At 39.9% G+C, this 25700-nt stretch overlaps 1 protein-coding gene across 1 annotated transcript in view; it reads left to right on the top strand.

Moving 5' to 3' along the window:
• The first annotated feature begins 626 nt into the window (after window positions 1-626).
• The window catches only part of KIF1A (kinesin family member 1A), a 126105-nt gene continuing 101031 nt past the window's right edge, over window positions 627-25700 (top strand). The window contains exons 1-2 of the mRNA XM_070754038.1: window positions 627-763; window positions 19916-20075. Coding sequence (XP_070610139.1) covers window positions 19970-20075 — 106 coding nt within the window. The 5' untranslated portion in view covers window positions 627-763; window positions 19916-19969. The remainder of the gene's footprint in view (window positions 764-19915; window positions 20076-25700) is intronic.

Below are 25700 nucleotides of genomic sequence, written 5' to 3'. Positions count from 1 at the left end.
TATTTTACTATGTGTATACCCACTAATCAATCAATCTATCAATCAATCAATCAACCAATAAATAAATAAATAAAAGATGGGATGGACTTTGAACAGATTTCCCGAATGCTTTGGGGGTATTTTTATTTGTCCTCAAAGTTTTAAAAAAATTTTTCTCCCCATTCAACCTACAACTTGATATACACTTATCATTATTCAAATAGTACAACAAACTAGCTCACATTCCTGGTTTGCCTTATACTGTTTCCTCTGTATCCACCTTTCTTCACTTCCCTCTTTCTCTTTCTCTCTCTCTCTCTCTCGGGCGACTGCTCCGCCTCTACTACCTGCTTCCTCCCTCCTTCTACCACCCTTCCCTTCTCCTTCTTCCTTCTCTCCGGAGTAGGCTGCATCCGTATCCTTCCCGTCTCACTTTGCACGGCATCTCCCCTGGGACCACACGACGCAGCTCTGCAGCAAGGGGGCCGCCCTAACTTAAGCCAAACTCCTCCTCCCGTTGGCTGCGGCCAACGGGCTGTCACGCTGGTTCGGCCAATCAAAGGGCGGGCAGGGCTTTAGTGGGCGGGGCGCCGGGTGAACCTGCAGGAGCCGCGCATCCCCGGAGAGCGCAGCATCAGCACCACAAGCCGGAGGGAGGTCCGTGGCGAGAGGCCCCCTCAGCTCTGCTCTAGCCGGTGGCAGCCACAGCCGGAGGAGCTCTGCCCAATGGTGGTGCCGGCCCCGGGCTCTCCCCGTCCAGAGCGGAGTGCAGAAAGCCTTTGAGGTAAGCCGCAGCCCTTCCATTGTCCTGGAGGATTGCTGGGCTACCGCCCTCCGCTTTCGCAGTGCCGGCTCTTGTCCTGGCGGGAGGGGGGCGGGGGGGGGGTTTCGGAGCGGTTGTGAGAGGGGGCGGCCCCGGAGTCGCTGGGTCTTGGGCGCTCTGCAGTGAATCTAGTGGCGCATCGCTCTCCTTCGCCCGCTGGCTGGGTTTCAAGGCAAGACAATGGGTGCCTCTTTGAGATTCATTGAGATAAGGGTGTGTGTATGTGTGTGTTTGTCTAGTCATGGAGCTCTGCACTTAGCCACTGTTTCCAGGTATTAAAAGGCAACACAATGCCATTTTTTTAAAATTCTCAACCTTGCCGTATACTGTATATATATTTTATTCTCCATCCTCCCCCAATTAGAAGAAGAGCATTGGGTTTGGGCGTCCCTGTGTGTGTGTGAGTGATGTCATGGCAGATAAGAGCAGCAAGGGGAAAAAAAGGACATTATAATGGAAAATGGTGGGGTACCAGCTCTTAGCAAAAGAAATGGTTTTGTGGGCCAAATAGTAGTCGGATGCCAAGGTTGAGCTTGCCTTGCCTTGGGCTTTATTTTTATATTGGAGGAGCAGAACGCCCAGTTATAAGGCCTTTGGGATAATTCAAACCTCCTGTGAGGTTTCATCATTCGTCATTCTTCTTCATCCATCAGAAGGAGGGAGACACCCTTTCTCCTTGGGCAGGTCCTATGCTTTTGCTCTTATTGTTAGTAGCGGATTATTTGTTAGGTGAGCTTCTAAAATACATCCAGCCTGGAAAAAAATATTGGTAATAAACACCACCACCCCACCCCAAATGCCCTGTACTGGTGGCTCTGACTTAAGGCCATAAAGAGAATGCAGAGTCATGAGGACCGGGCGAGAACCTGCCAGTCCATGAAATGCATATCTGAGTTGCATTAATTGCCATAATTAACTTAATTCCACGGCCTAAGCACACTTTTTATTTGAAAAAGGATAGAAAGAGGGGGGTCATTCAAAATGTCTGCTCTGTTGATAACAGATTGGTTTCATTCATGTCTGTTTATGGAAAAGACAGTTATTTATAATTTTATTTTCTTTATGGAGGTTCTACAAAAAATTTCCAAGGCATTTTAGAGGGAAATTATAAAATATGTCAATCATTAAAGATGCTATATTATAAGATTATACTGAAGCAGTTCTAATAGTAGTTGACTAAAAGTGAATGCTTTGTCATCTGACACAGCCGAGGAAGGAAAAAGTCTTCAGAACCTTTTTTTTCCCCAAAGAGGTTTTGTATAAGTGAAGGACTGGGTGGTATATCATGTCAGCCATTTTACATGAATTAGAGCCTGCACTGCTGTAGTAACAGAATCAACACTGGATTAAATGCTGGTATTACAGCACTACAGGGTCCTATTATACCTTCCTACTGTTTATTGTATGCAACATGAAAACTATGCTCATCTTCTTTATTAAAGAAAAATATCTGGTGTCATTGAAATGAACTTTTAAGAAGGCTTACATGTAAACAATGCACACAATGATAGAAGTTGATTGAATTTGGAAGTTTCTAAGGCAAAGGGGAATACATTTAAACTATAAGCATTTGTACTATGATTAGATCTATCACCTAATTTATACATTGTAGGATAATGCATACATTGTCTAATGGTTCCAGAGAGTGGAAAACTTGATGAGAAAATGGAAATCTTGCTTCCAAGAAGAAATGTTGCATCTGTCAGAATAATTTTGAATCTTTTAAAAATAACATACATAGCAGAGGTGATATTTTCAGAAAGACAAATGTAGGGGGTGTTTACAAGGCCTCGTAAGAAGTGATACAAGGCCATTTTAGGAACAGCTTGTTTTCAGAAATATGGCTGAATATATTGACTGGAGCTAGCATGCTGGGACTTGAGTGACACATGTTTTCCCTTCCTTGAAATATAGTAGAATTGGGTTTGGCAATATGAAGAAAGGGAATGCTTTATACTGCAGAGATATACAATAGTTAGAAATAGAAATATAGGCAGAAGTAAATACAATAATTTTCTAAATTAATATGTGCATTCTATAGTTCCTGAACTGGACAGACATTTGCCAACAGTATCTTCAGCATTGTGAATCTTCTGTAAGTGCTTGTGATACCTTTTGGGTGATTAATGACTGTCTGCTTTTCTCACTATCAGGAAAAAGGATGGTCAGTTTAGGATTGTAGGCCTGATGCAGTATAAGGAGCAAAAGAGTATATTTCACTCTGAATCTCGCATAAGAGAGATAATCACTATGTAGAATGCAATTCTATAATTTCTCTTTTTGTCTCGATTTTTTGTTTTGCTTCAACTTTTAATGCCACTGAAATAATAACCATATAATTCATCTTGCAGAACAAACTCTGAGTTTTCTAAAAGATGCAAATGAGAGTTCATCCACAATTTGACAAAGTTACACTCTAGTCATACAATATTTCATCTTATTAATGAAAATGCCTGTCTAAGACATAATGAAAGTTAATTCAGGAGGTTTGCAATTATCAGAAATTCAAATAATGTAAATTTCCATTTACAGTGGAAATATAGAGATATAGGTCAAGCTTAGTTTACACACATCCTTTTCAGCTGAGTGAGACTAGAATTATTGATAAAATATTAGGTTAAATTCAACCAGTTAATCCATCTTCAACTAACTGCACTCTAACAGGAAAAGTAGTATGTTTGGCAGCATTTCCAGATCTCAGGCCTATAGCTATATTATATTTTCTTTTTATTGTATTAATTTTGACTGCATTGTAAAAAATCAAATTCTTACCTTTCAAATATTTAAATTATATTCATAGATATTGTCTCTCTACTCAGTGGTTCTCAACCTTTCTAATGCCATGATCCCTTAATACAGTTCCTCATGTTGTGGTGACCCCCAACCATAAGTCTAGCGTCAATTCTCCCAACAGAGCTTTAAGTTGATTGGCAGGAAGGTCAGAGGGACACCACCACTGAAAACGCCTGATTGGTCGTATTGTAAAAATATGTTTTTTAATAATAGAAGCTTTAGTTCCTAATACCATGGTCTTAGGCGAGCCCTGTGAAACGGTCATTCGACCCCCAGAAGGGTCCCTACCCCCAGGTTGAGAACCACTACTCTTCATGTATTCATTATATAAATTTAATGAAAAAATATACTATACATTTCATATTAGAGAACCAGTGGAACTGTAAGGTAGTGCCTTATCCTAAGTCATATTGTTGGTCCACTTAAGCTAGTACAGTATTAGCTAGTTTGACTTAGATGTTCCTGAGAATGCTTGAGAATGAGCTTCAGATATGATAATGTAAAGCATGTAATCTAAGTTAAGCTAAGGCTGCTTCCTCTCTTTTTAATTCTTTATGGCATTAAAATTATCTAGGTGAAAAACAAATTACAGTCTGAATTGATCAGTAGAGTGAATTGGTTGCAAAAAGGGCAGGTGCTGTTTTGAACAAAGGAATGAGCTATACAGGTCAGCAAAGATTTGTCTCAGCTAGAATTGTATGTCTAGCTTCTGATAACATTTTGTATGTAGAGGAAACAAATTGGAAATATTTCCAAGGAGAAGGGGAACAAACATTACAATTTTTAAACATTTAAAAGAGTATCATTAAGATATATGGGGACAACACTGCAACTGTGTGTGTATCAAAACATGTTACACATAAGAATGCATGAGAGGAATCAAAAACATAGAGACTAAAAATAATTGGGCAGTGGAAAAATGGTCAAAATAAAATATGTTTCCTCCTGAGATTTTAATTAGACTGGAAATACCATCTGCTGAAAATAGTTGGCAACGTCATTCAATTATTGGGAAATTGGAATATCATCTGAGTCATTCAAATTAATAATATATATATTATTAGGTGGGAGAGTAGCTATTAAACTAGTCTGCCTGTTGCATAGCAACCTCTCTGGTGAATCTTCTGGACACTGTTCCTGGGCTAGTGGTGGGAGTTTTCCAGGCTTGTAGTACTAGGGGATTTTAACCTGCTTTCTCTGGTGGCAGAGTCTGAGATGGCTTAAGAGTTCATGGCCACTATGCCAGCCATGGAGCTCATGCAGGTCACTAAGGATCTGATACATGACAAATATCATATGCCAGATTGTTTGTTTGTTTTTTCTGTTGGGGCAGTGGTGGTATACTCTGGAATTGGAGGAACTAGTTTACTCTCTGGTTGCCCTACAGTTCCTTGGGGCTCCAGCTCACCATATAGAGGTTGTGTGTGTCGACCAGCTGGTTTTTGGCTTGCACAGAGGCTCTGGAGGGCATTTTTTGCTTCCAGAGAGCCTTTGGGAGGATGGGAGAGGGCGTTTTTACCCTCTGCCAGCTCCAAGGAAACTTTTGACTCATGGATGCTTGGATGCTTCTGGGAACAAGACAGGGTGCTGGTGGTCAACTTTAAAGCCCTTCATGGCATTGAACTGGGTTATTTCTAGAATCACTTCTCCCTAATTATTTCTGTTTATTAAATTCAACAGAATAGGCACGTTATCTGGTGGGACCAGGAAAGTGCCTTTTCCATCATTATGATTATGATTATTATTTATTAGATTTGTATGCCGCCCCTCTCCGAAGACTCGGGGCGGCTCACAACAACAAAACAGTACAAATCCAACAATTAAAACAATTTAAAACCCTTAATATAAAAAACAATCATACATCTCATACAAACCATACATAAAATGAAAACTGCCCAGGGGAATCAATTTCCCCATGTCTGATGACAGAGATGGGTTTTAAGGAATTTACAAAAGGCAAGGAGGGTGGGGGCAATCCTTATCTCCGGAGGAGTTGATTCCAGAGGGTCGGGGCCAACAACAGAGAAGGCTCTTCCCCTGGGTCCCACCAGACGACATTGTTTCATCGACGGGACCCGGAGAAGGCCAACTCTGTGGGACCTAAACAGTCGCTGGGATTCATGCGGCAGAAGGCGGTCTCACAGATATCCTGGTCCAATGCCATGAAGGGCTTTATAGGTCATAACCAACACTTTGAATTGTGACCGGAAACTGATCGGCAGCCAATGCAGACTGCAGAGTGTTGGAGTAACATGGGCATACTTATAGAAGCCCATGATTGTTCTCGCAGCTGCATTCTGCACGATCTGAAGTTTCCGAATACTCTTCAGAGGTAGCCCCATGTAGAGAGCATTACAGTAGTCGAGCCTCGAGGTGATGAGGGCATGAGTGACTGTGAGCAGTGACTCCCGGTCCAAATAGAGCCGCAACTGGTGCACCAGGTGAAAGATGTTTCTCCAATGTGAGCTGTGGATTGAGGAGGACGCCCAAGTTGCAGACCCTCTCTGAGGGGGTCAATAATTCCCCCCCAGGGTAATGGATGGACAGGTGGAATTGTCCTTGGGAGGCAAAACCCACAGCCACTCCGTCTTATCAGGGTTGAGTTTGAGCCTGTTGACACCCATCCAGACCCTAACAGCCTCCAGACACCGGCACATCACTTTCACTGCTTGCCCTGTGAACATCATACACATCCCTCCCTGAGCAGATTGATACTGACCCTGAAGGTCTTTCACAAAACCTTTAAGTCATGTCTGTTTCCCCAGGCTTGGGTGGGTCAGATAATCATTTTGACTATGTGAATCATGGCTCATTTGGGTTCTTTTACATTGTTTGACAGTTGTGTATTTTATTTTTAATCTTGTGTTTTTAACTGTTTTTAGCTGTTTAGGAGTCACCATAGTGAAATGAATGGACATGTGAATATAAAGATAAATAGAAATAAATAAATACTCCAATGCATCATATTATGTGTATCACGTAGAAACTTTTTTGGTTAGTTTTTGTGAGACCTTAAACTTCAAGACTTTAAAACATTTCTTCATTTCAAATAATGTTGCCTTTTGAGTTTGGTTTAGTCTTTTTACAATGGGAAATTTCCAGATGTGTTATAGTTTTTAGCATTTTTGGCCAGCAATATTTGGTAGGAATTGTGATTGGCACTTCTGGAGGAAGGACAAGTTGGAAAAACTGGCAAACATTTGTAACTTCTCCTTCACATAACCATAGCAACTCGGTTTGGTTAAGGAATAAATAAGCAGCAATGTTGGATGGAGTAAAATAAAGAACAACTGAATTATGCAGCCAAATATTAGTTACCAGTAGGTTGCAGTATGATACTTCCTCTATAGTTGCAAATTGATTTCTTAATGAGCATTTACTGAATATAGGATGCTATCTCTTTTCTTTAGTTATTATTTATGTAATCAAAACAGGAAAAAGACTGAAGAGCTATTGCAAAGCAACAACAAGGAAGACTTTGGCAGGGATGGGGGAAGCAGAAAATCCAGAAAGGAGCCAGCCTGTCTTCCTTCTTCGGTTATGTTTCTAGCTCCAAATCACCCACCCAAATCTGGGATCTCCCTGGCAGTTCAAAACCTCAACAGAACTCAACAGTTTACAAAGTTTCACTCACTCTAAAAACTTTCTGGTGAAATAATAAGCTTTGATGATTGGGCTAATATATACAGAAAATAATGGGTGTAATGAAGATCTGTGCAGATAGTATTCTTTTAACTTGTCTGGTTATGTTTATTTTATTTATTTTATTTACTCACATTTGTATGCCGCCCAAGTCCCAAGGGACTCCGGGCAGCTCACAACCAAAATAATAATAATAAAACATTCATGTTGTTGGATGTTTGCACATAACCACTATAATGGTTCCTCCCTCCCCCATTTAAACACTGCATGATATTTAGATGGTGAAGTATACTGGGTAGACTAAATAATAACTGGATTCTTTAAAGCTTGATCTTTCACATCAACCTTAAAAAGTAATTCAATTAAAAAAAAAAGTTTATTAAATTTAAATCATTAAAAGGGGTAGGGATCATTGGAATAAAGGGGAAGGGAGAAGGAAAGCATTACATAGTAATAAAACAGATCTTAAACTATACATAAAGTAATCTATATCAAAACCACAATTACATTACATTACATAAAATATAAAACGTGTGTGCGTAGTATAAAATAAAGTAGTGAATCTATAAAGTATGAAAATAAATAGAGGAGAAGGGAAAAATAAGAGAAGAAAGGAGAAAAGAGATGTTGGTGGAGGGAAATTAGGGATAGGGCAAAGGGTAGGGGGAGTCTGCAAAGTACCAGACGTTTTCAGGATATACAACATTGTAATACTGTATAATAAGATAGTGGGTGTATATGTTAGAGAGTACAGTGATCAAGTATAAGGTTAGATCAATAAGTCATAAGTAATTCAACTTTTTAATACTAAGTTAAAACATATTCCCAATCAGAAGTCTATAAATGTGTGGTCCTTGTTGATATAGTTGAAACATCTAGCAATATAGCATTTTACATCTGCAAAAAGAATCTATGTACTCTAAGTTAATGATTGAAAATTTAATAATCTGCTGTACTTAGCCTGGGCAGTTCTACACTATCTCCATTTTCATTTCATTTCCCATACTCTCCCCAGTAAGGACCCTTAATAATCTTTGCTTTTGCCAACCTCAAAACATAAACTATGCAGAGAATATTGTGAACCAAACAATACTCATCCTCCAACTGACCAATAGGGGAATATAAAAGAATCTAATCCATTTAGTCCTTCAAGTTTTTGTCAGTCTTGGAGCAACTCCCCCCCCCCAAGTCACCTCATTCCACACAAATGGGAAACACATCTATTAGTAACTGCCAATATCTGCATGTTTGGCAGTTTGCAAAAAAAAAAAAAAAAAAACCCTGAGAAGTTGCTGTACATGGAAACTTCATAGCTACCAACCTATCATTCTTACAGTAAATTGCCTTTTAAAACTTTGCTGAGTTGTTAAGATGAAGTATTAGTGTATCAGCAATTTTGCAAGTTAATGGTTTCCCTGATAAATGTTTCATCGAATGAGTATTTGGATGGCAATGGTAGATTTTCAAACTCTTCAATGTGAATGTAATCCACATTCTGTAGACATTTTAAAATAAACATATTCATGCCAGACTAGTTTAGTAATAGGAGCATCACTTTCCACCAGTTTAGTGATGCCCGTAGGGTAGAACAGTGGAGGTCTCAAATTATTTCTCACACCTTGACTCTGCCCCTTACCTCTTGGAATCACAGTTCCGGCCTCTATCTTCCGGTGTCCTTTTCCACAACTAGGCAGGTGAGAGAAATTAGAGATTCCGATGCTTGTGCTACTGTCTTGCAATTACTGTGTAAAAGTGAAAATAAAGTAAAAGTCATAACACCACTTACAGATCATATAATATCTGAGATTTGTGACTTGAGCAGGGTGTCTCCAACCTTGTCAATTTTAAGACTTGTGGACTTCAACTTCCAGAATTCTGGAAGTCCACAAGTCTTAAAGTTGCTAAGGTTGGAGACTCTTGGACTAGAGTTATCAATCTTTCTCCCCTTGAACAATTTTACATGGTGTACACAAAATAAAACTTTATTTAAAAGACAGAACTAAAAAAAACCCCTTCTAGTTTTACATTTTAGAATGTAGGTAATCTGTGTCAAAAATCTCAATTACTATGCTGTTGTAATTTGAAGATGTAGTAACTGGAAATTAAACAAACAAGGAAAGGATCCGATGGAGCATATAAAAATAAATATCACAAACCAGAAGATGATACTGATTTGCTAGCATTGAAGTTAAAAGAACAAGTTGCTTGAACACATGATTCACACTGACAGAAAAATACAATATTTTTATATTATGCAGAAATATAAAATAATTGCAGCAATAATAAAATAAAAATTAACTTTAGTGCAGTTGTATGTAATGTACATATTATTTTTTATCCGGTCCTTTTGGATCAGATTTCAATCCACTTTTCATATTTTAATTTTTGTTCTTCTGAAAGCTCTAAACTTTAATCTGGGGCAGATTTAATATTTGCTCTTTTCTGCTCCCAAATCCATTTCTTTCTTCTCTCTTTTCCTGGAGATATGCTTACATTTCCCCAAAGGAATAAAACTTAATCTAATTAGAAATAGAGAAGTTGGGGGGAAATGACTTTTGTTTATACTTGCCCATGTTTTGAGCAAGATGTTGGAGATATATCCTACATTTAGTTCCAGCATTGGGTAGGGTTTGATTAGATACCGTAGAAAACCCAGAATGATTCTGTGGATCAAGAAAGCAACTCAGATCTCTAGACAGTTATGATTTCTCCAAAATAGTTGAAAAGATATTGTATAGTTTAGAGTAGTAGATACATATGTTGGCTGGTATGAAAGTTAGTCCTTCTATGGTCAAAAATAAACAACCCGATACTAAATTTGGTTCTTGCCAAAGTAAAGAACAGATGGGAATTGTATCTCCTGCCTAAAAGAGATTTGTTGATGGCCTTTTAAGCACAGGAGAAAGAAGTGCAGCAAATTGGAACACCAAGTGTTATAAATACTTGCAGTAGCTGTAATTCTTTTGTAATGGCTTCACTGTTTTGCTACAGTAAATCTACTTTTCTTAATGTTCATGACCTAGGTAATATATTATTGCAATGGTTTGCCTTGACAGCCAAGAGAAGCATGACAGCTGTGTCTTGACTCTAATGTTATTTTATATTACATCCTTTCTTGTCCTAATTTGGCTGAAAGCTGAATAGCAATACAAGTTCCATACAGTTTCTGTTAAGCACATTAATCCACAAACTAGTGAGAATTTCATAGTACGGGTATCTATATTCAGACCACAGTAATAATTTTAAGTGTGTAAACAAGTGTATGTGTTCTTGTGAAAAAAAATATTTTATATTTGAGAGTGCTAGAAATGTTAGAAATATATAGGGTTCTTTCCACCTTGCTGAGTTGTCTACTTTAATACTTGTAAGAATGAAAATTGCTACTGTTTGCAATGAAATTGGCAAGCACTGGATTTATGATTACAACTATAGGGCATTAATGCACAAATGACAGGTTGCCAATTTATAAAGATTTATAAATAATGCTCATTTACAGATCTGAATACACAGAGGAAACCCTCCTTGTATTGCGATTGAAAAAGTAAGAAGTTGTAAGGAACTATACAGATAGGGGTGGACTGCTGCCCGGACAGGAGGGAACGCAGTGGGGTAGCGAAAATGGAGCTCCACCCCCAAGCACCCAATTTGCACTGAAAGATGGTGAAAGAAAATGCAGGGCGTCCTGCGTAAGCCACGCCCACAGTGTGGTAGTAAAATCTTTGGTAGCCCTTCACTCTATATGGAACTACCATCAGGGTGGATTTGATTTAAATCAAGTCGATTTAAACCATGATTTAAATCATTAGTAAAAAGGCTTGATTTAAATAAACTTGATTTAAATTATAATTTTTAAAGAGCAGCTGTTATCTCTGTGCCACAGTGGCCCCTCTGACCTGCTGTTGACTCACCAACAGTCCCATTCACTTTAATGAGACAGCTGGTTTGCGACAGTAACACAACAAGATGAGGAACATGGCAGGCAGCAGGTAAGTGGATGCCTGCTAACAGGTGCTGCCATGATGGATCTGAAATGACAGCTGTTAGAAACATAGAAACATAGAAGACTGACGGCAGAAAAAGACCTCATGGTCCATCTAGTCTGCCCTTATACTATTTCCTGTATTTTATCTTACAATGGATATATGTTTATCCCAGGCATGTTTAAATTCAGTTACTGTGGATTTACCAACCACGTCTGCTGGAAGTTTGTTCCAAGGATCTACTACTCTTTCAGTAAAATAATATTTTCTCATGTTGCTTTTGATCTTTCCCCGAACTAACTTCAGATTGTGTCCCCCTTGTTGTTGTGTTCACTTTCCTATTTAAAACACTTCCCTCCTGGACCTTATTTAACCCTTTAACATATTTAAATGTTTCGATCATGTTCCCCCTTTTCCTTCTGTCCTCCAGACTATACAGATTGAGTTCATTAAGTCTTTCCTGATACATTTTATGCTTAAGACCTTCCACCATTCTTGTAGCCCGTCTTTGGACCCATTCAATTTTGTCAATATCTTTTTGTAGGTGAGGTCTCCTGAACTGAACACAGTATTCCAAATGTGGTCTCACCAGCGCTCTATATAGCAGGATCACAATCTCCCTCTTCCTGCTTGTTATACCTCTTGCTATGCAGCCAAGCATCCTACTTGCTTTTCCTACTGCCCGACCACACTGCTTACCCATTTTGAGACTGTCAGAAATCACTACCCCTAAATCCTTCTCTTCTGAAGTTTTTGCTAACACAGAACTGCCAATGCAATACTCAGATTGAGGATTCCTTTTCCCCAAGTGCATTATTTTACATTTGGAAACATTAAACTGCAGTTTCCATTGCTTTGACCATTTATCTAGTAAAGCTAAATCATTTACCATATTACAGATCCCTCCATATTTATAAGCTGCTTAGAAGCTTTTACTTTTATTTTAACTGGTTGCTCTTCCTCCTCCTGGTAGTACAGATGCATTTCGCATACAGTTTGTAGTGTACATAGATTTGCAAAACAATGGGATAAAGGAATATCCCTGAATTTTATGATTTATCTCATGGTTACTGTGAAATTGTGTGAATGTATCAATGCAGTACAAGTTATCTCATCTTGCAGAGCTTGGATTCATTGAATGAGTTTACTCAAAATGTAAATATTGTAGAACATACAACCTCATGCTACATAACTAAGCTCCATTTCATGCTGAATAAACTAAAGTATTAATGTATCTTAAATAGTAAACTATCCTTAGATGGATTTTAACTCCAAGAGCATTTTATTGGAATACATTTGATTTTTAAAAAATCCGATTTAAAATTTAAGAATCCATTTTTAAAATTCTTTTTTTAAAAAATCATTGCTTTTTATCCGTCTTGAATACCATAATTTCAAATGAAGTTTCCGTATGTGGAAAATCTGAAATATAGATACAGTAGAGTCTCAATTATCCGCCCTTCGGTCATCCGACATTCTGGATTATCCGACGCTGCTTGGGGGCATGGCTGTAGGCATTTCTATACCCCCAGATATGCAGCTGCGATGGGGACAGTGACATGCAGAGCCCAAACATGCCCCAAACATCGTAATGAAAAGGAAGAAGGTTGTTGTATCAATGGAGTAGAACTATTTCCGGTCACAATTCAAAGTGTTGGTTATGATCTATAAAGCCCTTCATGGCATCGGACTAGAATATCCCTGGGACCACCTTCTGCCGCACGAATCCCGGCGACCGATTAGGTCCCACAGAGTTGGCCTTCTCCGGGTCCCGTCGATGAAACAATGTCGTCTGGCGGGTCCCAGGGGAAGAGCCTTCTCTGTGGCGGCCCCGACTCTCGGGAACCAGCTCCCCCCGGAGATTAGAACTGCCCCCACCCTCCTTGCCTTCCGTAAACTCCTTAAAACTCACCTCTGCCGTCAGGCATGGGGGAATTGAAGCATTCCCCCCTTCCCCGGGCCTATACAATTTATGTATGGTATGTCTTTTGTGTATGTCTGGTTTAATAATTGGGTTTTTTTTAATGGTTTTTAAATTTATTAGATTTGTTGTGAATTGTTCTATTGTATGTTGTGAGCCGCCCCGAGTGTACGGAGAAGGCCGGCATACAAATCAAATCAAATCAAATCAAATCAAATCAAATCAAATCATAAATAAATAAATAAATAAATATAAAATAAAATAAAATAAAAATAATAAAATAATAAAATAATAAAATAATAAAATAATAAAATAATAAAATAAAATAATAATAATGCAATTCTTAGTGATTTCAAGGCTTTTCTTAGACCCTTAGACCCGACATTATTGGCTATCCAACTGTCAGCCTGCCCGTTTATATCAGATAATCGAGACTCTACTGTATTACTGTTCTAAAAAGTATTGACCCAAATGGGTGTTCAGGAAGGAACGGTCAGGAATAAGATGCCAAACAAATAATGAACTAAGTCATCCTTCCCAAAGAATGGAAACAAAGTGCTGTGGATTCCTGAATCTTCTGAGACTTGCACTTCAGCCCTCATGACTAAACATATTAATCTTCTAAAGAAAAAGAAATGTTTGAAAAGATGGTACGACGTGGCCTAGTGACTAAAGCATGATGACAGTATCTGGTAATGATCCATTAACATTAAAAGGTCTGCCCGGAAGCAGCCCTTGATTCTGCAGCATTATGGAGTCTTCCTTTTTTCCCCCCCTCCTCTTATACTTCCCATCTTCCACAGAAGATGCAGGATGTGGCTCAACTGAGGGCTTCGCTTAGTTCACTCAATTATTCATTTTGAAAACAAGTCTGGAGATGGGCCTTAGAGGCTTAGCTCGGTTAGTCAGATATGCAGGGAAGGTAGGCTTTCTTTGATTTTACGCCAGCTTTATTTATTTATTTTATTTATTTATTTATTGTTTATTTATTTATTTATTTATTTATTTTGTCCAATACACAATACATAGAATAGACATGAGGTAATATATATAAAGAAAAATATAAAATAGAGGAGAAGATATATGAAAGGAAGAAAATATATATGATATATGGGATAAAGGAAAGACAATTGGGCAAGGGACGAAAGGCACACTGGTGCACTTATGTACGCCCCTTACTGACCTCTTAGGAACCTGGAGAGGTCAATCGTGGATAGTCTAAGGGAGAAATGTTGGGGGTTAGGGGTTGACACTATTGAGTCTGGTAATGAGTTCCACGCTTAGACAATTCGATTGTTAAAGTCATATTTTTTACAATCAAGTTTGTAGCGGTTAATATTAAGTTTGAATCTGTTGCGTGCTCTTGTGTTGTTGCGGTTGAAGCTGAAGTAGTCATTGACAGGTAGGACGTTGCAGCATATGATCTTGTAGGCAATACTTAAATCATGTTTTAGGCGTCGTAGTTCTAAGATTTCTAAACCCAGGATTGTTAGTCTATTTTTGTAGGGCATTCTGTTTCTAGTGGAGGAGTGAAGGGCTCTTCTGGTGAAATATTTTTGGACGTTTTCAAGAGTGTTGATGTCCAAGATGTGGTACGGGTTCCAGAAAGATGAGCTGTATTCTAGGATGGGTCTGGCAAAAGTTTTGTAGGCTCTTGTGAGTAGTGTGAGATTGCCGGAGCAGAAGCTATGTAGGATCAGGTTAACAACTCTAGAAGCCTTTTGGGCGATATTGTTGCAGTGGGCTTTAGCACTTAGGTCATTTGATATTAGTATTCCAAGGTCTTTTACTGAGTGTGGGTTGGCTGTGAGAATTTGTTTATTCAGTTTATATATGAGGTTAGGATTCTTTTTGCCGATGTGGAGGGTAGAAGAGCATTTGTTGGTTTTGTAAAAGGCATAAGGCGGCGGGGTGGGGGAAAACTTTTGAATGTTATGATCTTCCTTTTGAGCAGTCTTACATAATTCTGGAACGTTATGACATCTCCCTAGCCAACATTAGAGAGAATTCAAGTTTGCATTTAAAAAAAACCCTAAATAATTATCAGAAAAATATGGGTAGAATTGGTTGCTGTTCCTTATAGAAAGTGAATATCCACGTAGACTCTGTTCCTCATAATAAAAATACGTGACAGAAACACTTTCTTGTTTGCATAGCTTCAGAAGACGCAAAGCAATGGCTTCTGTTTTCCAGTGACATCTTTGTCAGTAACCTTTTTGCTTTGTTCAAGCAGCTGTCTGACCAACCTTTTTGGAAGCCCCTAAAGCTGTTCAGCTGGTCATTTATTGCTGTTGTTTCCCTCCCCTCACCCTTTGTCCACTTGCCGATCCACGGCTAGTCAAAAAATACTGAGGTATGGGGCACCTGCAAAATAACCAATGCCACAGAGAGTCTTAAAATATTTATTTGTTTGTTTGTTTGTTTGTTTATTTATTCGACTTCTATGCCACCCCAAAGGACTCAGGGCGGCTTACAAAATAGAATACAAATACAAAAGATACAAAGTAATAAGCGAAGTCGAATATAATATCTAAAACTAATCCCATAAAACCCCATTTAGTATAAAAAGACATAAACATATATGTACATACCATTCATGGCATTGGGCCAGAATACATCCGGAACCGCATTCTACCGCACGAATCCCAGCAGCCAGTAAGGTCCCACGGAGTTGGCCTTCTCCGGGTCCCGTCGACTAAACAATGTCGTTTGGTGGGCCCCAGGGGAAGAGCCTTCTCTGTGGCGGCCCCAGCCCACTGGAATCAACTCCCTCCAGAGATTAGAATGGCCCCCACCCTCCTTGTCTTTCGCAAATTACTCAAGACCCACCTTTGTCGCCAGGCATGGGGGAGTTAAGATATTCCTTCCCCTAGGCCATTACAAGTTATGCATGGTATGTTTGTGTGTATGTTTGGTTTTTCATAATAAGGGTTTTTAGTTGTTTTATTAAATTGGATTGTTACATGTTGTTTTACCATTGTTGTTAGCCGCCCCGAGTCTGCGGGGAGGGGCGGCATACAAATCCAATTAATAATAATAATAATAATAATAATAATAATAATAATAATAATAATATAGTTTGGTTATGAAGGGGTATACAATTCATGGCCCGCAGGCCTGCCGGCAGAGCCAGGTCTTTGTGGCTTTACGGAAGGTCAGTAGGTTGGGAGCAGTACGGACGTCAGGGGGTAGTTGGTCCCATAGAGCTGGGGCAGCCACAGAGAAGGCCCTTCCCCGTGGTCCTGCCAACCTGCATTGCTTAGTCGACGGGACCTGGAGGAGGCCAACTTTGTGTGTTCTTATTGGTCTCTGGGAGGTGTGTGGCAGGAGGCGGTCCCGTAGGTAGTGTGGCCCTAAGCCATATACGGCTTTATAGGTAATAACCAACTAAGGTAATATTCCTTAGTACAGTATATTAAACAAATAGAATGGAGTTAAAGTTTATAGTTAAAGTTTATATTTAGTTTGTATATTTACATGAAACAGTGACTGTCCATTTTGACGAATATAAGAACACTTATAAAAACCTGAGCATTTATCCACATTATATGGACATAGACTCGCGAGCCAAAAAACATTTTGACATATAACGTTGTGTTGAAATGTATGTTTATTGTCTTGACATTCTGTCATATTTTTGTTGTTTGAAGTATAAAATATTTGAAAATAATAATAAAAAAAATATTCCTTATTAAAGTAACATGTTGCAATATGAATCATCAGTTTTGTTATGGACATTTTGCTTTTCAACTGCCAGAATGTAATACAGTGGTCCCTTGATTTTCGCGGGTTCGAACTTCGCGAAACAGCTATACCACGGTTTTTCAAAAATATTAATTAAAAATTATTTTGCGGCTTTTTCCTCCTATACCACATTTTTTCCTGCCCGATGACATCATACGTCATCGCCAAACTTTCGTCCGCTTTTAATAAATATTTTTTTTAATAAACTTTAATAAATAAACATGGTGAGTAATAATCTAAATGGTTGCTAAGGGAATGGGAAATTGCAGTTTAGGGTTTAAAATGCTAAGGAAAGGCTTGTGATACTGTTCATAGCCAAAAATAGTGTATTTACTTCCGCATCTCTACTTCGCGGAAATTCGACTTTCGCGGGCGGTCTCGGAACGCATCCCCCGTGAAAATCGAGGGAACACTGTATAATGTATCCTATACATTACAAAAGTACATAGATAACAGATTTTATTAGTTCTCATACTTTAGGAAATTCTAATGTTCTTCACCTATATCCGTGATGGCAAACCTATGGTATGCGTGCCACAGGTGGTGCGTGGAGCCATATCTCAGGGCACGCGAGGTATTGCCTTATGTCAGCTCCAACATGGATGTGTGTCCTGGCCAACTTATCTTCGGCCTTCTGGAGGACAGGGGAAGGCCATTTTCGCCTTCCCCAGGCTTCAGGGAAACCTCTGGAGCCTGTAGATGGTGAATAATGGACCCAAAATTTGTTCTAGTAGGCCTGCTGGGCCTGTTTTATTTACCATCCACAGGCTCCAGAGGCTTTCCTGAAGCCTGGGGAAGGTGAAAAATGTCCCAACTGGCCTACCAGGGCACCCTTTTGGCTCCCGAGCAAAAAATGAGAGGCCGGGCGAATTAACGCCTGGCCGAAAGTTGCCAATGGCGGGAACCAACTAGGCTCCGCCCATCAGCTGGGGCGATCTCTGCGGCAATGCGGGCTCGCCTCAGACCAACCAGTGGTCGCTCGGACATTCTGGGAAAGCCGGGGTGGGGCGTGCGCCCTTTATCAGGGCTTGCTCGCCCCCCGGCTTCCCTTGCCCCCGAGCTCACCAGGAAAAGGACACCCACCCACCTTCCACTCAATCCAGGATGTTTTTATAGGTCACCTAGTTTGGGGCCGAGTAGGAATTTTTGCAGTCTTATGGCATTTACTATGGATTGTTTTTCGCCTACTCCATCCTGGACAAGGGAAAGGATTTGTGGTTACAGGGTGCGTCCGTATGTAAATAGGTTTTGATTCAACAATTGGATGTTTATATTCTTGGTCACTATATGGCAGAAACGGGGGGAAAGGGTATCAGTAGCAACTGTGTGTTCTCCTTTGGGCATCTTTTATAAGATGATTGGCACCCCCATTGCCCAACTCATGCTTCCTCCACGGACGGAGAGGTGTGAAGGGGGTGCCCTTAGGGCTCACCTACGTCATTTCCGGTTCCGGGTCATGCAGGGTGAGCCCTCCCACACCTTGGGCGTGGCTTTATGGGCTGGGTGTAGGTGGGGCATGCCTCATCCTGACCAGGCATGGAGTTACGCCCATTTGGGTTGCCCAAGCATGTTTGTGTTCAGGAAACTCCGCCCCATTTAGCGACCCCTGCAGGTCTTTCTGTTAATATTTAATAAAGTGACCCATTTTACCCAGCTTGGTGTCCGAGTGTTCATTTCCCATCCAAGGCAAAGGTTCACCATCACTGACCTGCCGTATATTGAGACTGAAACTCAGATTTCCTACCCTAGAAAAGGATCAGATTGACTTGCAAACCCAGCAACTGCACTCACACCTTTGGAGGTCACTAGGGAAGCCATAAATATGTGAATCTTTCATATATTTAATATATAAAACACAAACACAGGAGCCTCCCAAACATTCAGTGGCCCTGGTAGTTTTGCAGAGATTCCGGAAACATTTCAGGATGTTTGGGATAGGCAGGTATTTGAAGACAATGTATTACTAGTTGGCAAGCAAATATCTTGTTAATGATTTCAGAAAAGTTTTACATTTTGATGATGATATTGATCATAGTTTATTGAGTAAACCATCATTGGCTTCAACACTGCATGTCTTTGGGGCAGTCAGTCTCTCACTGACCAGATTGTTGTGGGGAAAATAGGAGGAGGAAAGTATGTTCGATATATCCAATATCTCAAAGCCTGCCACAAAGAAGAGGGAGTCAAGCTATTCTCCAAAGCACCTGAGATTAGGACAAGAGGCAAAGGGTAGAAGCTGAACAAGGAGAGAAGCAACATAGAACTAAGGAGAAATTTCCTGAGTTACCACAATTAATCAGTGGAACAACTTACCTCCAAAAGTAATGTCAATGCTCCAACATTGGAAGTTTTAAAGAAAAGATTGGCCATTTGTCTGAAGGTGTATAGGGTTTCCTGCCTAAGCAGAGGGATTGGATTAGAAGACTTCCAAGCAAGGTCCCTTTCAACTCTATTATTCTATTCCATATGTTCATCTCCTTGGGTTGTTAGTAAAAATAATACAGTTGGCATACAAATAAATAAAAATAAACACAACAAAAATAATACAAACCATATTATGGCTTAATGCACTGTGTAAACCAGTCTTTTACCTCCTGATTATGCAACATTAATTTGAAAGATGGAAGATGAAAGATGAAAAATAAAGTTAACTGGTAATCGTTTTAAAAAGTTGTAGAAATGTAAGTTTTCTTTTGAGTGGGTGGCCCCTTATGCATGCCTATCTGGATAAAATTTTCATTTAATTATCTTTATTTCTGTAAATACCAATGACTTTGTTGCAATCCTTTGGAATTACTCATTGTTTGGGATTCTCTCTGGTTGGCTTTATTGGGATGAGTTTCCTACCACATTTATTAGGCTTGTGTTTTGCTTTGATCAAGAATAAGTTTGAATAGCTTACCTTCCAATCCACAATAAGAAAAATAGAACAATCATAAGGACCATCTGAAGAATACAATAAACCATAACCCTTGAGGACAGATTGAGCTTCAAGAGACATTCCTTCTCAACACCTTTTTAATTCCTTCCTAGGCCATTTTAAGGAGTAAAATCCTAGCAAGAGGATAAAATCTGCAGCTCTCCAGGATGGCGGGAGCCTCAGTAAAAGTGGCAGTGCGGGTTCGTCCTTTCAATTCCCGAGAAATGAGCAAGGATTCCAAATGCATCATACAAATGACAGGAAACACCACAAGTGAGTAACTTCTCCAGATACTTCAAATTTCATTTGAGCCTCTTTTCTTCCGCCTGTGATTGATATTACTCAAAGAGGGGAGGGGGTGAAAGAGCTTAGTCAAAGAGTCATAATTTACTATGTAAATTATGTAAATTATGTAAAGAGTCGTAATTTACTATGCAGATACAGTAGTAGAATAATTTAATATTTTATAAAACTATGCACTGTTTTACCAAGAATCCTGTGGGAAAAATATGTAATTATTTTGATATGGTTGTTTCCATGTTACAATTTCCTAATAATGGCAGGAAGTTGGATCAAATAGGATGTGGAAGCCTTTTTCTGCTTCATGTAGAGACAGTTCTAATGGCAACATTATACAATGCTGAGGCATAATTTTGAATAATTGTATTTTCTAAATAGAACAAAATGGTTGGGTTTACTCTGCAATACAGTGATACCTCGTCTTACAAACTCCTCGTCATACAAACTTTTTGAGATTCAAACCCGGGGTTTAAGATTTTTTTGCCTCTTCTTCCAAACTATTTTCACCTTACAAACCCAAGCCGCCACCACTGGGATGCCCCGCCTCCAGACTTCTGTTGCCAACGAAGCGCCCGTTTTTGCACTTCTGGGATTTCCCTGAGGCTCCCCTCGCTGGGAAACCCCACCTCCGGACTTCCGTGTTTTTGCGATGCTGCAGGGGAATCCCAGCAGTGCAAAAACGGGCGCTTTGCTGGCAACGGTAGTCCGGAGGTGGGGTTTCCCAGCTAGGGGAGCCTCAGCAAAATCGCAGCATCACAAAAACATGGAAGTCCGGAGGTGGGGTTTCGAGGACTTCTGTGTTTTTGCGATGCAGCAATTTCGCTGAGGCTCCCCTCGCTGGGAAACCCCACCTCTGGACTTCCGTTGCCAGAGAAGCACCCGTTTTTGCACTGCTGGGATTCCCCTGCTGGGATTCCCCTGCAGCATCACAAAACACGGAAGTCCGGAGGTGCGGTTTCCCATGGAGGGGAGCCTCAGGGGAATCCCAGCAGCGCAAAAACGGGCCCTTCAGCTGGCAAAAGAAGTGAGTTTTGGGCTTGCACTCATTAATCGCTTTTCCATTGATTCCTATGGGAAACACTGTTTCGTCTTACAAACTTTTCACCTTACAAACCTCATCCCGGAACCAATTAATTTCGTAAGATGAGGTATCACTGTATTTGAAGAGAGGGATGAGGTAAAAACTCCTATCTCCTGACAGTCATTGGGAAGTTGTTGAAAATGAACCATTCTCCTTTGAGCTGGAGATTTTTCATTTGGCAAGCATAATATTGCAAAGTCATTTAGAGTTTTACCCTAGCCTCTACATTAATCAGTTAATTAAACATCATCATTGGCATTAATATTGACAATGAATAATCGCTGTTAAGGTAAACCATAAAATCCATCCAAATTTGATTTAATTGCAATTCCTGCTTTTGAAGTCTTGTTACTTTAACTTTATGATTTTTTTTCTAATATGACAATTAAGGAGGCCTTATTAATCAAGAACTCAATTGTTACATTATGTAGACATTTCCAAGGTTGCACAATTTGACTGCTGTAATTAAATAATTAAATAATTCCTGATCGTAAATCTCATTATCCGGTCCTCTAAATAAATGTAACAAGCTTAACTCTGGAGAGTGTTTAGTTCGTTGTTTGGCGATAATAATTGTTTCTCCAAAAATTCTTTAACTCCCCACCAGACATAGAAGAAGTAGGACAGGGCAGAAGAGTTGTGGGGTTCTTGATTTCTCAGCAAACCTCTTTAAATAATCCATTTTTAAGACAATCTAATAGTGTTGCTCTTGACATCTGAATGTTAACCCCACAGACTGCTGACTGCAAACACCCCCATGCCCCCCAGGACAAATCTTAGGTTAAGGAGAGGCAGCAAGGAAACATGAACTGGCTCATCTGAGAACAAAGACAACCTCCCCTTTTAAATAACTTTTGGGAGATATATACAGAAGTGATGTGTTCTGTAGACAGACTATTGGACCGACATTCCAAATCTACTGTTGAAAACAGAGATGATTTACTAGGGTCCTTGAGGAGTTTAGTATTTAAATTTTGTCTTGTATCCATGAATGGGGCATTCAAGGTGGGGCAGTGGTTAGAGTACAGCACTGCAGGCTACTTCAGCTGACCGCTAGCTGCAGTTCAGCAGTTCAAATCTCACTGGTTCAAGGTTGACTCGGACTTCCATCCTTCTGAGGTGGGTAACATGAGGACCCAGATTGTCTAGGGCAGGGGTGGGCAGTTAATTTTGCCATGGGGTTGGATGAGAAATTGGGATGGTTTTAGAGGGCCGGACTAATATAATTAACTCAGTTCTGCCCAATACTGTAAAGACCCAAACCCTGGCCTGACCTAAACACCCAGAACCACTCTACAGACCCCTAATTGTTTCCTTACGGCAACACGGTGCCCTACAGTCACTGCGCTGGAGTGTTCGCGTGGTTTCTGTGCTCGGCTGCTTTCGGTAGGAGGTCAGGGTCCGCTCCAGTGCGAGGATGAAAGAGCTCACCGCATCTGACGGGACTCCTCCGATTCCTGCTTTCCTCGGTGAGCTCTTTCATCCTCGCGCTGGAGCGGACCCCGACCTCCATGGACCGGTCACAGATAGCAGGCAGGCCGGTCACAGACAGTGGGTGGGCCGGATGCGGCCCATGGACCGCCCCTTGCCCAGGTCTGGTCTAGGGGGCAATATGCTGACTTTGTAAACTGCTTAGTAAGGGCTGTAAAAACACCATGAAGCGGTATATAAATCTAAGCACTAGTGCTATCTTAAGAAATAACTCTGCAGTGTTTCAATTTTGGTGTAACAAAGGCCCTCCTTTATTATATAAATGTATATATGGTAGATTAGAACTGGCAGTTATTGAACGGGAATCATCCACCATGGCTCTGGAGCATAATTGGAAGAAAAGGATGCGTACAGGAAGAAGTACATCCTTGTGTTGACTAGGGAGTGTCAGCACTGCAAATGCGAAGCTGCGTATTCTGCCAACAACCTGCATCATAAGAGCCTTCTCTGTGGCGGCCCCGGCTCTCTGGAACCAACTCCCTCCAGAGATCAGAATTGCCCCCACCCTCCTCGCCTTTCGTAAGCTCCTTAAAACCCACCTTTGCTGTCAGGCATGGGGGAACTGAGATGTTCTTTCCCCCTGGGCCTCTACAGTTTATGCATGGTATGTCAGTATGTATGTCTACTTTTTATAATAAGGGTTTTTAGTTGTTTTATTATTGGATTGCTACATATTGTTTTTATCACTGTTGTTAGCCGCCCCGAGTCCACGGAGAGGGGCGACATACAAATGCAATAGATAGATAGATAGATAGATAGATAGATAGATAGATAGATAGATAGATAGATAGATAAATCATAAACTGCTCCTAGTCACATGTACATAGTCAGTGACTAAGGTACTTTATCTTGGTAAAAAAACATTTTCTTCTTGCCCAGCTGAATTTCAGCCGCTCCATTATTGTAATGTATTTTATTAATTTAGAAATAAAAGGAATAAACAAAGGCAGATTGCTCACATTTTCACCTTTACAGTGTCCAGACTTTATATTAGATAAACTGCTATTTGGGAACCTATCATAGTTCAGTTTCCAGATAACTTTCAAAGTTCTCTATTTTTTTAAAAAAATTCTGGATCCCTGTTTCTTAGAAGATGACCGTGGGTCATAGTGTTTGCTGAGTTTCTGATTCTGACATTATTCAAATATTAAGCTATTCTTAATGCTCTTTTCCTTTGTGTCATAAAGTGCCAGCTGTTATAATGGTATACAGTGATCCCTTGTTTTTCACAGGGGATGTGTTCCAAAACCACCCGTGAAAAACCAATTTCCGTGAAGTAGAGGAAAGATATTTTTATGTATTTAACAAGTATTTGGACTTTTAAAACCCACCCTTTGCATTAAACAGTAATTCTATAATGTTTCTCAGCTGGAACGACATGTGATATCCTACCAGTTTTTTTAATAGAGCACTGTAGTACTTTAGAAGAATTTTATGAATTTTTAATGGATTTAAATTTTTTAATGGATTTAATGGATTTAAGCACCCTTTGAAAACCCGTGAAATAGCGAATCTGCAAAAGATGAATCGTGACATAGCGAGGGATTACTGTACTCCTAAATCCTTTTTAGGCCCATGATGGGTTTTTTTTAATTGAACATCTCGGTTTTATGGCCAAGTTTCAGTCACAAGCTATGGCTTCTTACCTCTTCTTTCCCTCTCTCTTCTCCCAGTGGCTGTAGGGACTGGACTTTTAGGTGTATTGTATAACAGATAGGAGTGGAGGCTGATAGAAAACAGGGAAATAAACAATTGAAGAAATTCTAGATTCATTTGTCTGCTTATTTGGCAGTTTTGAAGGGACAATAGAAATCTCTAGATTGTGGCCTGGCAACCTTATGCAGAGATTTGTAAAGAAATATGATTACTCCGTATTAGGCTATGCCTAATATTAACTAGGGAACACTATTTAAATCTTTATGCAGTAGTGTGCTTCTGCTATGGAAGTTACCACCCTTTTTGTTTACTATTTTAAATTTGTAGACGTGGGTATCATTAGAATGTATGGAGTTTATTGTTTAAATAAATAAATAAGCAATATTAGGAAGCTGGAAAATAATTCCTATTATTTTGGGAGTATGAAAGGTATATCTGTCTTGCAGTGGGGATATGGAAGCACAGAAAATACAAACGCTGGAAATATAATCAAGAAACAAACAATCAAGTAAAAATGCTGTTCACCAAACACTGAATCAAAAATTATCTACATATTAGAAATGTTCCATCTAGAAATGACCACTCTAGATATGAAATGGAATGGAGTCTTCTTATCAGTAACAACCCTATTTGCTTTGGGGCTGTGCAAGCCTTGGTAGAATTTAAGCAGAGAGTATAGGATTGGCATGGGATTTAGACATTAAGATAGGTAGCAAATTACTCAAAGACAGAGGTCAAGTGCCTTCTGAAGTGCTCTTTGGTGACAAAGTTAATATACCCCCTTTGAGCCTGATATTCTGAGATTGAGGTATTTTTACAATACAACCAATTTCAGAAGCAATAACAGAATTTTTATCTGCAGCCTTAACTTTGCCTGCAGATAACTGGCTATGGTAGTGTTTTTCAACCAGTGTGCCGCGGCACACTAGTGTGCCGCGAGACATGGTCAGGTGTGCCGCGAAGCTCAGAGAGAAAGAAAGCAAGAGAGAGAGAAAGCAAGAGAGAGAGAAAGCAAGAGAGAAAGAAAGCAAGAGAGAAAGCAAGAGAGAAAGAAAGCAAGAGAAAGAAAGAGCAAGCGAGAGAGAAAGAGAACAAGAGAGAAAGAAAGAAAGAGAGAGAGAAAGAGAGAGAGAGAGAGAAAGAGAGGGAGGGACGGAGAGAGAGAGAAAGACATAGAGGGAGGTAGGGAGGGAGAGAGAAAGAGAGCAAAAAGAGAGGAAGGAATAGAAATAAAGGGAGAGAGAGAGAAAGGAAGAGGAAGGAAGGGAGAGAAAGAGGGAGGGAGAAAGAAATAGAGCGAAGGGGAGGGAGAGAGAGAGATAATTTTTTGTCCAAACTTTTTTTATTCCCCCCCCCCCCCCGCTCAATGT

This window comes from Erythrolamprus reginae, chromosome 5 (genome assembly GCF_031021105.1).
Source record: "Erythrolamprus reginae isolate rEryReg1 chromosome 5, rEryReg1.hap1, whole genome shotgun sequence".
NCBI lineage: Eukaryota > Metazoa > Chordata > Lepidosauria > Squamata > Dipsadidae > Erythrolamprus > Erythrolamprus reginae.
Note: the sequence above shows the minus strand (reverse complement) of the source record. Positions and strands in the feature narration are given on the sequence as shown.